The sequence below is a fragment of the Stomoxys calcitrans genome, chromosome 4 (genome assembly GCF_963082655.1).
Source record: "Stomoxys calcitrans chromosome 4, idStoCalc2.1, whole genome shotgun sequence".
Lineage (NCBI taxonomy): Eukaryota > Metazoa > Arthropoda > Insecta > Diptera > Muscidae > Stomoxys > Stomoxys calcitrans.
The window spans coordinates 162429967-162442379 of NC_081555.1; the positions used below are offsets into that span (position 1 = coordinate 162429967).

General features: G+C 37.2%; 1 protein-coding gene across 1 annotated transcript; it reads left to right on the forward strand.

Moving 5' to 3' along the window:
• The first annotated feature begins 1047 nt into the window (after positions 1-1047).
• On the forward strand, positions 1048-6540 carry LOC106091283 (ras-related protein Rab-10). The gene is made up of 4 exons (XM_013257762.2): positions 1048-1346; positions 2749-2948; positions 3034-3123; positions 5799-6540. Exons 1-4 carry the CDS (start codon positions 1220-1222, stop codon positions 5994-5996), a joined length of 615 nt encoding a protein of 204 aa, XP_013113216.1. The 5' UTR covers positions 1048-1219; the 3' UTR covers positions 5997-6540.
• Positions 6541-12413: the final 5873 nt, after the last annotated feature.

Below are 12413 nucleotides of genomic sequence, written 5' to 3' on the forward strand. Positions count from 1 at the left end.
TTGTTTCCATTATCTCAGTTGTTATCTTCTTTTTCGCATATTCTCTGCTCACACAAAATTTTTTGTGTGTGTTGAGAAAACGTCGATCAGGTCATCGGTTGCCCAAAAAGTAATTACGGATTTTTTAAAAGAAAGTAAATGCTTTTTTAAATAAAACTTAGAATGAACTTTAATCAAATATACTTTTTTACACTTTTTTTCTAAAGCAAGCTAAAAGTAACAGCTGATAACTGACAGAAGAACGAATGCAATTACAGAGCCACAAGCTGTGAAAAAATTTGTCAACGCCGACTATATGAAAAATCCGCAATTACTTTTTGGGCAACCCAATAGCTTAATCATGGCAGTTGGAATCATGACATAATTACCAGGTAGTGTACCGTTAACATCTGAGTAAATTTTTTTCTTGCGATATGCACTATATGTTTTGGTTGTGTGTGTATTATAGTTAAGAACCATTACACGCAAACTGGTAACACCCTTGAAATTAGAGTTGCACTAAATATTGAGTTTGACGGATCGTGCACTAAATTTTTTATTGTTGGACAACTACTCCTCCCTGTTAAATTTATCATTGCTACAACGATGACAAGAACAACTTTGACCTGCACTGGATAGGACTAATATAAAACACAGCAAATATCATTAGGTTACTGATAAATCGTGATTTGCAATGGTTAGTACATGGCTAACTACTAAATGTTGTACCTGCACAGCTGTTAACAGCCACCAGATTTAACGGTACTAAGATAAAATCCCGTCTTCTTTTTTATCGTCTTTCTAGCATATTTTCTGCTCATGTACTCAAACTTACACAAGCACGCTCACTAATTTCTTTGTGTGTGTTGGCAAAATTGATGACGATTTTACCATATGGTTTTTATGTTGTACAAATGAGATAATCTCTTAATAATTGAGTCATGACTGAATCCATGATTGTATGCTAATGTAATATTTCATAGCTTATGAAGGTTCCATAAATTTTGCCTTCATCCTATACACTCGTTTTCGTAAATATACTTTGACGGCTGAGGTGACAGCCAATTTGACAATTCTTTTTTTTTTCAAAGAAAGAAAACACACACAAAAAGATATATCTTATTGCAATAAAATCAAGAATAAATAATAAAACCGTAAAGTTCTAAACTCAAGCTCGGGTCTAAGAGGAAAATAAATTTACAAATTTTGACAAACGCATATTTTCAAACCAAAACAAACAATGGCCAAGAAAACCTATGATCTGCTCTTTAAATTATTGCTAATAGGAGATTCAGGTGTTGGCAAGACTTGTATATTATTCCGATTCTCCGACGATGCGTTCACCTCCACATTTATTTCGACCATTGGTGAGTATATGCCGGTTCAGATGTTTCCAGTATCTCTTAGAAGTCTTCTTCATTGTGTCCACCATCAACCGGTGTTCTTTGTGCGTAGTTTAGTAGAGCACCTGTTCAAAAGGGCGTGGTGGTATCAAAAAGGGAAGGATATTTTTCTTGTGTATTACAATGAACTTTGGGAGTACGGTGTTAATGAAATCCCTGTGCAAGTGCTTCTCCTATTATAATGCCTTCATAAGTTCACCTGTAGGAGAAGGCTGCAAATATTTCCAACAAAAATATTTGTCATCATTTTACTGTGTGTTCTGTGTATAAGTATGTATGTATGTGTTATTGAATTGCAGTTGTTGTACTTAGCAGAGCAGCGCGGCGCGGCGCAACAATCTCCTTTTTCCACGCATTATTCTATTTTTATTTATTATAGTCATTGTGGGCGGCAAGGGGCTACTATCAGTTTTAAGTAGAAGTTTCAACATCCACCGCTTTTAATTAATTACATAAAAAATATGACGCATTCGGTATTTTATTAAAGTTATCTAAAAATGGGGTTGCCAGGTTTCGCATGTGTTCTTATGTTTGTTTTTCATAAATATTTTTGTATAGAGAGCCTATTTTTCATTATTTCGAAAAGAATAAGGTCAAGTATTAAGCAAATGCATAAATTTGCATAGGGGATAGGCAGAGGTTAACAGAACTAGCGAATGCCTGGGTTCAAATACCGGCAAGAGCATCAGAAAACATATTTCCCCTCACTTTGGCATCGACTTTTGTGACGTAAACATCCACAATAGTAGAAAAACTGCTCACCGATCGAACTCGGCATAAACTTACACTTACAGATACAAGAGAAGTATCCCCTGTTCTTTAATAGAATGTTCATAGGAAAATTTTATATACATTATGCTGATGTAGTGGACCCCCAAGCGAATACTTGAAATACTTCCTTGAAGTAGTCTGAGACGCTTTTCAGCCCATGGCAGGCACAATATCAAATGTGCATACTATTTACATGCCCTTGGCCTTAAGCTCTTGTATACGTACACAATAATATGCAAATGTATGTGTATTTGTATCAAGAGTGCAACTGTCAGCAAGGCGATCTCTCTCAGACTAAGCCTAACCTTGGCGGCAAAGTTCCGAAATCAATCAAAGGCTGCATATTCAGCATTTCTTTAAAACCTGCTTGTGGTGTGGGGTGTATAGGCACTCAGAATAAATGTATTATGAACAGCTCTGAATAGCAAATAAAATTGTTGCATTGTTTTTAATTGATTCAAATGAATTGACAATGATTTGCATTGTCTCCTGTCGATAGAATATTTCAAAAACTAATAAAGGCCTGATGTGCATTTTTAAAATTTTTTTTTTTTATATGGCCATCATTTTTATTGATGACAATTTTTTTTTACAGGAATTGACTTCAAAATCAAAACCGTTGAGCTCAGGGGTAAAAAAATCAAATTACAAATATGGGATACTGCAGGTCAGGAACGTTTCCATACTATTACAACATCATATTATCGTGGAGCGATGGGGATAATGCTGGTGTACGATATAACAAATGAAAAAAGTTTCGAAAACATAGTCAAATGGTTAAGGAACATAGATGAGGTAAGTACTATGAGCTGCTTAAGGTTAATTGACATGATCTCACTGATTGTGCCTTTTTTTTTTGTTGATAATCTACTCCATGCAGCATGCTAATGAAGACGTCGAAAAGATGATATTGGGCAATAAGTGCGATATGACAGATAAGCGTGTCGTTAGTAAAGAACGTGGAGATGCAGTAAGTAAAAATAAAATTTAATCAGCAAATTGTGACACTGTTAAATGCGATGCACAGAAGACAATGCTCAGTATAAAGGAGAGTGGGAGAGGTAGGGGAATAGCTTCGCTTTTCATTTCTCTCAACGGTCTATGGTATAAAGCTACCTATTGCTGTATCTGATAATACAAAGAAAATATTGTCAACCGTAGGCCAATAGCGACTGCATATGCCAAAAGGTTGTTGAGTCAAAACTACTCTGTATTGGCGAGGGCGTGCTATGGGCGACGAAGGATATCCAGGATAATGGCCTGCTACACCTGTTGCATGCTTGATCTAGAGATGGAGTAGTGTTTATTGATATTCGTCTTAAATTTCTGAACGTTAATGTCGGTGGGAAAGACATTAGCCGGAAGTCGATTCCACATACGAAAGGTTCGGGCGAAAAATGAATTTTCTCGGTAATGCATGGTTCGGTCGACTGGCCAATCAATTACAAACGGGTGTGAGTTCCTGTCAAGTCTTGTATTCCTGGTGAACATCCTAACGTCAGGGATAAGAAGACGAATATCCCTGGTACACACGCCATCAAAATAACGATAGAGCAATACAACGCTACCCACATTCCGACGATGTTCAAGAGAAGCAATAGAGTTGGATACCCTACTGTCCCCAATCCACACCATCGTTCTCCGTTGAACCCGGTCAAGTAGCTCCAAGGATGATTTTGGAGCCCCTGTCCATATATGAGAGTTATATTCCACCCTCGGCCTGATGTAGGTAGTGTAGATATTGAGAAGATCAGAAGAGGTGAAATATTTCTTGCACCGCTTAAGAAAGGCCAAACAATTGAATGCTTCTTTCGACACTTCGAATACGTGTTTTGACCAACGGACATCACAATGTATCTTCATGATACAGACTAATGTCATCGGTAAATGAGTAGACTGGATTCGAAGTCTGACCCAATAGATCGTCAATGAAAATAAGAAAAAGGGAAGGGGAAAGGACAGAGCCTTGTGGCACATCATCTGATGAGAAACCATCTACAACAACTCGTATAGTGCGATCTCTGAGAAAGCTTGGTATAAATCGAACGAAGTTATTACCGACTCCAAAAGCGACAAGCTTTGATAAAAATGCACTGTGCCAGACCCTATCAAATGCCTTGGAGATATCCAGAGCCACGAGCATACTCTCACCAAACTGGTGGTTTCGTTGCGACAAAAATGACATTAGGTCTCCCGTAGAGCGATTTCTGCGGAACCCATACTGTCTGTCGCTAAGAAGGCCATTGGACTCTATGTATCTGACAAGATGATGGTTAACCATACTCTCCATAACCTTGGAGAGCCCGGAGCATATCGCAATTGACCGGTTATTCGCAGGGTTATTCGCCCCACTTTTTGGGAAAAGCTGAACGTTCGCAACCTTCCAATGCTAATTGAAATTAGAAAAAAAAATTTAAAAAAACTAGTAAAAAATATGCCATTTCAGATCGTATGAAGATAACTCTTTGATAGTGTTAATGCTGTTATCAAGATCATATGCAAAAGATCAAGGACCTAGGTGGTCCGGAAGCCTCTCGGCAGGCCCCTAATGTTAGTCACCTCGCCATTTCGAAAATTTTTTCTGGCTGGCAAATCTTCATTTGTGTTCTGATGACCAAAATTCTTCGGTCATGGTACAATTAGGAGGTAGTGTCATTAGCACAACAACAAAAATCTACCCCCAACGAAACTACCTTGAGAGGTAAATGCCGTAAATTAAAATGTCAAAGTGGTTTTAGAAATAAACATTGTTTTACAACGTATCCTCTTCAAATATGTTTTATATATGTATTTTCATCATTAGTGTTTCATCATTAAACTATTTTTTGCTTATGTGTAGAATCAAATCATCGGATCAAACAGATCATCTTTTTAAGATTTTAGAACAAAAGCTGTATTATCAAGCCTTTGGCATTTAGATTTACTACAAAAATAAAAAAATTGAACTCAGCTGACCTCACCTCACCATGACCTCACCTTATAAGTGCATCCTGTATAATGCTCAAAAATACCTACAAAAAAGTTCCGTTGTATTCTACAATATCTCTTCTAGTTTTGGGGATATTCGACTTTTAATTTTTTATTTTTTGACATTTTGGGCATTTGTGCTTCGATTTTCATTGATGCATCATTTGGATTTGACAAAAATTTGCAAAAAGTGTCCACATCCGATAAAAAGTTATAGCGTTTGGCAATAAAACAATGTGACAAAGTCGTATTTTTTGAATTTTTTTTTGTCAAAAAAGTGAAGTTTTAACATTATATGTCAATTTAAACGGGTGCTATATGTACTTCAAAATAGGAATTTGTTGTTTACATATTGGAAAACCCTCTCGAGTTCTCAAACCGAAAAAAACCAGATCCCTATTTGGGCTAATTATTTCCATATGTTCCTTAAACCCAAGCAACAAAATTTTCCATCAAAGAATATTTGCTGCCTCCACATTTTACTCAAAAATGCCGACTTGCGAAATTAGTATTTTGGGTATTTTTGTAAAAATATAGGGGCAGTATTTATTTTTTGTTTTTTTAAGTACACTTTTACCAGCAAAACTCAGTATAGTTTTCAGAAATTTTCAGTTTTTCCTTTTATTAAGCTTCTCATATTTCGAATAAATTTCTCATTACTTTATTTGTTGCTTCCAGATTGCCCGGGAGCATGGTATACGTTTTAAAGAAACATCAGCCAAATCAAACATCAACATCGAACGTGCATTCTGCGAACTTGCCGAGGCTATCCTAGATAAGACAGCTGGACGAGAATCTGCCGAAAATCCTGAACGTGTGGTTATCGATCGTCGGAATAATGAAAAGGCCCCAGCTTATAAAAGCTGTTGTTCTTAAAACACAAAATTTTTGTTTTTGGTTTTGCTGCCTATGCTTTACAAAACAAACATCCATTACAACCACAACCACGACCACGACCACCACCACTACACCACGTCAACATTAACAGCAAAAACAAAACAAAGACACAGACACTTGCTATTATACTAAAAAAAAGAAGAAGAACCCAACTACGATGCAAAGTTCAAGGAAGACCACGATGATGATATATGTACTTGCAACCAAACAACCACTGCTAAGTACGGCACACATACAAAACTAACAAAAACCAACAAACAATCATACGTCATCTTTACTTAACATTATCCCTACGATCGTAAAAGTAATTAAGAGAAAAACATGCATAATTTATACATACTACTACTTACTATACACCATTTTTTAGTTAAAATACAAAATTGCTTTTATAAGAAGAAATCTTATCGATAACTATGTATGTACATGCAACAATTTGTTATAACATAGGTATGATGATAATGATGATGATATAACAATGATGAGACAAATTTTTGTGCGCAAATAAACAAGTGTGAAACCAGTACACATATCACATTCTGTATATGTAATGAATGTACGAGGAGCATGTTATTTCCTAACCTCTTAAGGTGTCGCCCCAGGGCATGTGCGATGATGAGCCCCCCAACAGTGTTTAATTGGCAGGCTCATTAACATGTTAATGTCTAAATGTGTTACTTACTACTAGCCCTACTACCCATTACCTAAGCTTTCCCATATTTACATTTTAAAACGTATGCTTTTATTTTAACAAATCCTTAATCATTGGCAAGCTTTAGACCGACCGAGTTTGGAACGATGAAATGTAGCGAATCGGCCCCGGTAATAAAAATTAGTGTGCTGTTCCCCGTAGCTACTTTTACACCTACTATTACTACTGCTACTTCTAAATTTTTGTTATATTGGGTGGTATCTTCAAAGTTATTTTCTTTTTTTTTATAAAACCGTTCTAACTTATAATTTATATTTGTTCGATTATTATTAAAGCTATATATATATAGATTATCATTTGTATTTTTACCATTAGTTATGATGTGTTTTGGAGAATAGATATTTTGTGTGATGGCTTAAGTTAAAAAGTCTGAATAAATAACATAAATCCAAAAAACCAACACAGCTCTTCTAAAATCAAATACATATGTTTTAGTTTCACTTTTGTTTGTTTTTATGTATCATCACTATGCTTTGAGTATCATCCACACTTGCAAAAAGTTTCATTAAAGATGCTATTAGAAAAGAATATAGACAATTCTGGTCTGAACGGTCACACTGGAAAGCAGAATAAGAAAGATCACGAATCGACCTAGCAAGCCTTATTTCTCCTTTTCCTAACTACGGGTACACACTAGAAAAGATCACTAAAAAGAAGCGCTATGTAAGAACATTTAGTATCAACATCAGGAGCACCTAAAATAAGGCCAATGTCGAAAGAATTAAAAAAGAAGACAGACAATCCCAGTCAATGTTCCAGTAAACACAATGTATTCCATTGACCAAGAGAAACTAAAAGAGATACTAGGAAAGATGAGCGCGTGATCAGAAATTAAGGGACATTGCACTTGATCAGCGAAATTTATTAAAAATGCATCACTAACTAATATAAAGTCAATAAGGTATGTTGATCTTCCGGACAAGTCAAAGTACAGAAAGCCCGAAATGAACTTGCTCGAGAATAGATAAACAGATAACAATTGAAGTCACTAGTACAGAAAGCCCGAAATGAACTTGCTCGAGAATAGTTAAACAGATAACAATTGAAGTCACCAAGTACAACAACATTCTCATAGCGGGAAAACAGATCACGGTGATAACTTTCAAACTGGTCAAGATTGCCGGTAGGTAAATAAACCACACCGTAACACTGCCAAAATCAACTAAAAAAAGTGACTCACAGTGACATACAGACATTTTAAAGATAATTTTGTAACGCAAACCATTGAAAATATACGCACCAACACCACCTCCGCGGCCAGTAAACTGACGATCATTTCGGCAAAACTCATTAACAAGGAATAGAAACCGCACGACTAGATCTGTCATCCGAAAGCCAAATCTTAGAAACTGAAAAAATTTCAAATATATTGTCCTTCAAGATACATTTAAGCTCATCTAATTTCATATAATATACGCACCAACACCACCTCCGCGGCCAGTAAACTGACGATCATTTCGGCAAAACTCATTAACAAGGAATAGAAACCGCACGACTAGATCTGTCATCCGAAAGCCAAATCTCAGAAACTGAAAAAATTTCATGTATATTGTCCTTCAAGATACATTTAAGCTCATCTAATTTCAAAGATGGTTTAAGTGCGCAATATTCAACTGACCCTGAAACGGCAACAAAGACGTTTTAATATATGAGTTACAAGCTACAAGTGGGCCAAGGTTCTCATTAAAAGACATCTAACTGAATAAAATTAGAGATGGCAGGGAACCAAATAATCGTATTTAAAATAAATATGAGTATTTTCCTATAATCACATTTAAAATTACTAATCTTATTCAAAATTAAACTTTTACAGCACAGCTGATTGTACGTAATACAAAGGTGAGATCAAAAAAGCGCTTAACATAATATTAAAAAAATAGGTAAAATAACCTTTATATCAAAATAGAGTTCTCCAAATATTGGAGATAAATATTTAAGGATGTGGAATTTAGACAAAAATTGGAGAAAAACATATGATAATAACTATTGTTGAAGTACATCTGGATCACTCAGAAGTGAAACACATTGAGAAGTATCTCGTTTAACCTGCTTACCATCAGGAAGGATGACCTTAGCTTTAACCCTGTCGGCGTAGCTTAGCACAGACGCCATGGTGGTGACCAGCTGCTGGAATGTAATGATCATTGAGGTATACCCGACTCATAACATCATCGGCATAATATTGGGTTGCCCAAAAAGTAAGTGCGGATTTTTCATATAGTCGGCGTTGACAAATTTTTTCACAGCTTGTGACTCTGTAATTGCATTCTTTCTTCTGTCAGTTATCAGCTGTTACTTTTAGCTTGCTTTAGAAAAAAAGTGCAAAAAAAGTATATTTGATTAAAGTTCATTCTAAGTTTCATTAAAAATGCATTTACTTTCTTTTAAAAAATCCGCAATTACTTTTTTGGGCAACCCAATATATTGGTATTTAAGCGCTCTTTTGGTCTATAAGGGCTAAGTTAAATTTCCCCTTATTCCGTTTGGCGATGGCGTAGTCGAATTTTTTCCAAATGGTATTATGGTTGCCGAAGACGAAAATTCGTTCACATTTTTGGTATCACGTAAGTTAAATTCGACTGTGAGATTTGACGAAACGATCGATATATATGTAAGTTAATTGCATTTTAAACTACTTTGGGCCTGTTTGTCGAGTATGGAACCTACTTTCCTATTCCTTTTTTATTTACCACAATATTTCCTATTATCAAACTGTAGTAAGCGAATAAGTTACAGAATACCACGAAATGTGACATTCGCCTTCGACTGCTGTCGATTTCCGCCTTCGACAACGGGAATAAGGGTGATTAGGTTTAGACTCACACTTATCATCTTATCACCCAGGAACCTAATCACTAGAGAGCAAAAATGTATGCAATTATTGTTTATGGGCTGATTTTGACCAACATTTGTATTTGAGTGCATATATGCATGACATAATTACCAGGTATTGTACCGTAAACAGATGAATACAATTTTTTCTCGCGAAGTGCACTATCTGTCAACCAGTTTTAGTTGTGTGTGTTTATTGTAGTTAAGAACCATAACACACACAGCGAAAAATGCCTCGAACTAGTAACATACACAATGTATGTTACTAGTTACTGCTGTTTAAAAACGTTTTCTTCTTATTGTATCTTGAGGATCAACAAAGTTCAAATTTATACCGATTTCACGATTTAGTGTTGCTATTATTACCCGAGTACGATGAAATCTAGCACAACCCGTTGTATAAAGTTACTTAATATCTGTGCCGAATATGGTTCAAATCGTTCTTAATATAGCCCTCATATTGACCGATTTCCCGTTTTAAAGTATAAGGGCAATAAAAGCCGAAACTTTTACCCGATTTTGGCAAAGTGTGTTGTACTAGCCTTTTAAAAATACGTACCGACTATGGCTCATATCGGAAAATATTTGGATACAGCTGCCATATATACCGATCTCCCGATTGAAATTCTTGGAACTTAAAAAGGCGCATTTAACTGAAGGGGCGATTGGGCTGAAAATTAACGCAGTGAGTTTAGTGTCCCATCAAAATGTGGCTGTCTTCGTCGGAGATGCAAACGGTGAAAGTACCCTTGTTACCTTGCAGTATGCTGCCACATCCATTGCATAACTTCTCTGTTAATATTTGCTTTTTGTTGTAGCAGTGTGTTGTACAATGAGGCGGCAGCCCTTGTCGATGAAGGACTTCATCTGCTCACTCCGGTACGTACAACCGGCTGCCATGGGATTGCATTATTTCTTTCCTCAGATGTCTGTGTAACTGCGAAGAAATATGGAGACATAATTACCGCAGCAGTCTCTCACTCTATAGCAGCCGGTTAAAAACCCCAGGTAAAATCCAGGTTCACGACACAGGCAGAGGATTTAGTGCTAGAACGCTCGAAGCGCTGTAACTCGAGTGTCATTATTGGTTTGCTGTGGTCTACTGTGAAGTCACTTTGAACCACAGCAAAATTTTGGCAACGTAGCAGAAAGATTCGGGGAGATGTGCCAGATTGTTCCATCATCAATCAATAGAGCATCCCGATAGTGATAAAGCGTGGAACCATGACGTGATCACTGAATTCTTCAACTGTCCAACTACTAAAATTGATCTTGAACAAAGCTACGACTGTCATCCGCAGAGACAAATCGTCCAAGTTGCCGTTCCGGACGAAATCGTCTCCAAACACTCTCATAAGTACCTATGCCAGTTGCTAAGACTGTAATAGTCCTCTCCAGCCTGTTTAAAGCACTCCTAAGCTGCTAAGTGCCAGCATGGATTTTGTATATGGCATATCACTACCACTGCTTTGCAAGCAATCCCATGGAAGCCGGTTGTACGTACCGGATTGACCCGATGGAGTTCTTCATCGGCAAGAGCTGCCGCCTCAGTGTATAACACACTGCTACAACAACAATAACTGCTTTGTAAGTTATCACGCCATTAGCCAAGATTTCAACCTGGTCATCCCTTTTTATACGAAGGTACCCGTGAGCTATGAAAGGCTTTCGAAACGATCACTATGTCCAGTTTTTTTTGAAAACATCACCCTTAAACGGTGTATCACGAATTATTCGAAACTTCAGGATAAAGAAGTCAAAGTCCCGCATAGTGAAATACGGAGTATCACATACACTCAGTATTTAAGCAAAATCCTGTACGGCCCGACCTCTCACTTAGACACTCCACTCGACACCGCAGAAATTTCCGCGACAGCAGTTGTAGTTACTGCGTATACGAAGCATTGTACTATCGGCAACCTGTGGGCGAGAGTGGTAGGTCCCACCAGAGCTTTTCGTTCTAACAATGAACACCACACAAATTGGAGCTCAGACTTCCAACCTGTGTGGCACTCAACCTGTGCTGGGCGTTTAACTTGTCGATCTTACCGCTTACTTCCCGACACGGGATAACTATGAGCACCACACAGACTGGAACTTTGAGTGCCGATCTTTGTGGTGTTCATCGTTATCTCGAGAAGCTTAGCTGAGAGCTACAGGGTGCGTCCATAGGTTGCGGATAGTGAAATGCTCCATATGGAGAACTGTAATTGCAGTCGCAAACAATCAGCGTTAACGGAGCGGAGCGGAGAGTCTCAGTGAGAGGCCGGGCGGAACCGGCTCTTGCTTAAATACTGAGTGCCTATAATGCTCGATATCATAAGTCGAGTTATTGGCTCCTTTGAATGACCAATGATCGGCGATGGAGCTACGAAAACAATAACAACAACCGCTTACTTTGCTGTGAAAAGCGAAGTTTGGTGTAACATTTATCTACGCTTCGAGACTCTTCGAACAAGGTCCTCAGACTATATGCTGTTGAACACACATAAAAAAATTGTGGTCCAAGCAGTGTTTACTGGTCATTGCAGTTGCCATCATAATTACTATCATGTGGATAGGCACCCACCACCGAAAACTGTCAGGCTTGATCTTTTCATCCAGAGCGAGAGGTCAGCAAGAGAATTACCGTATACGTGAACGAGTAAAATCGTTGGAAATCCCTTTATTGTAAATTATGCATTTCTTTATTGAAACACAATTTTTGAAATTTAGGAACGCGAAAAAAAAAATTTAAATAGTGTATAAATGTGGTATAACGTCTATTAAATACGAGTTGAAATTGCATTCTATATGAAAGCGCACTCTATCACGTATACGGTAATTCGGCCCCAGAATATTTCCGGCTTTACTAC

What these genes read in the sequence shown, in the direction of transcription:
- LOC106091283 (XM_013257762.2), top strand. Translation starts at nt 1,220, where the DNA reads ATGGCCAAGAAAACCTATGATCTGCTCTTTAAATTATTGCTAATAGGA. An exon ending in CACATTTATTTCGACCATTG is followed by an intron (nt 1,347 to 2,748) that starts GTGAGTATATGC and finishes TTTTTTTTACAG; the next exon opens with GAATTGACTTCAAAATCAAA. An exon ending in GTAAAGAACGTGGAGATGCA is followed by an intron (nt 3,124 to 5,798) that starts GTAAGTAAAAAT and finishes TGTTGCTTCCAG; the next exon opens with ATTGCCCGGGAGCATGGTAT.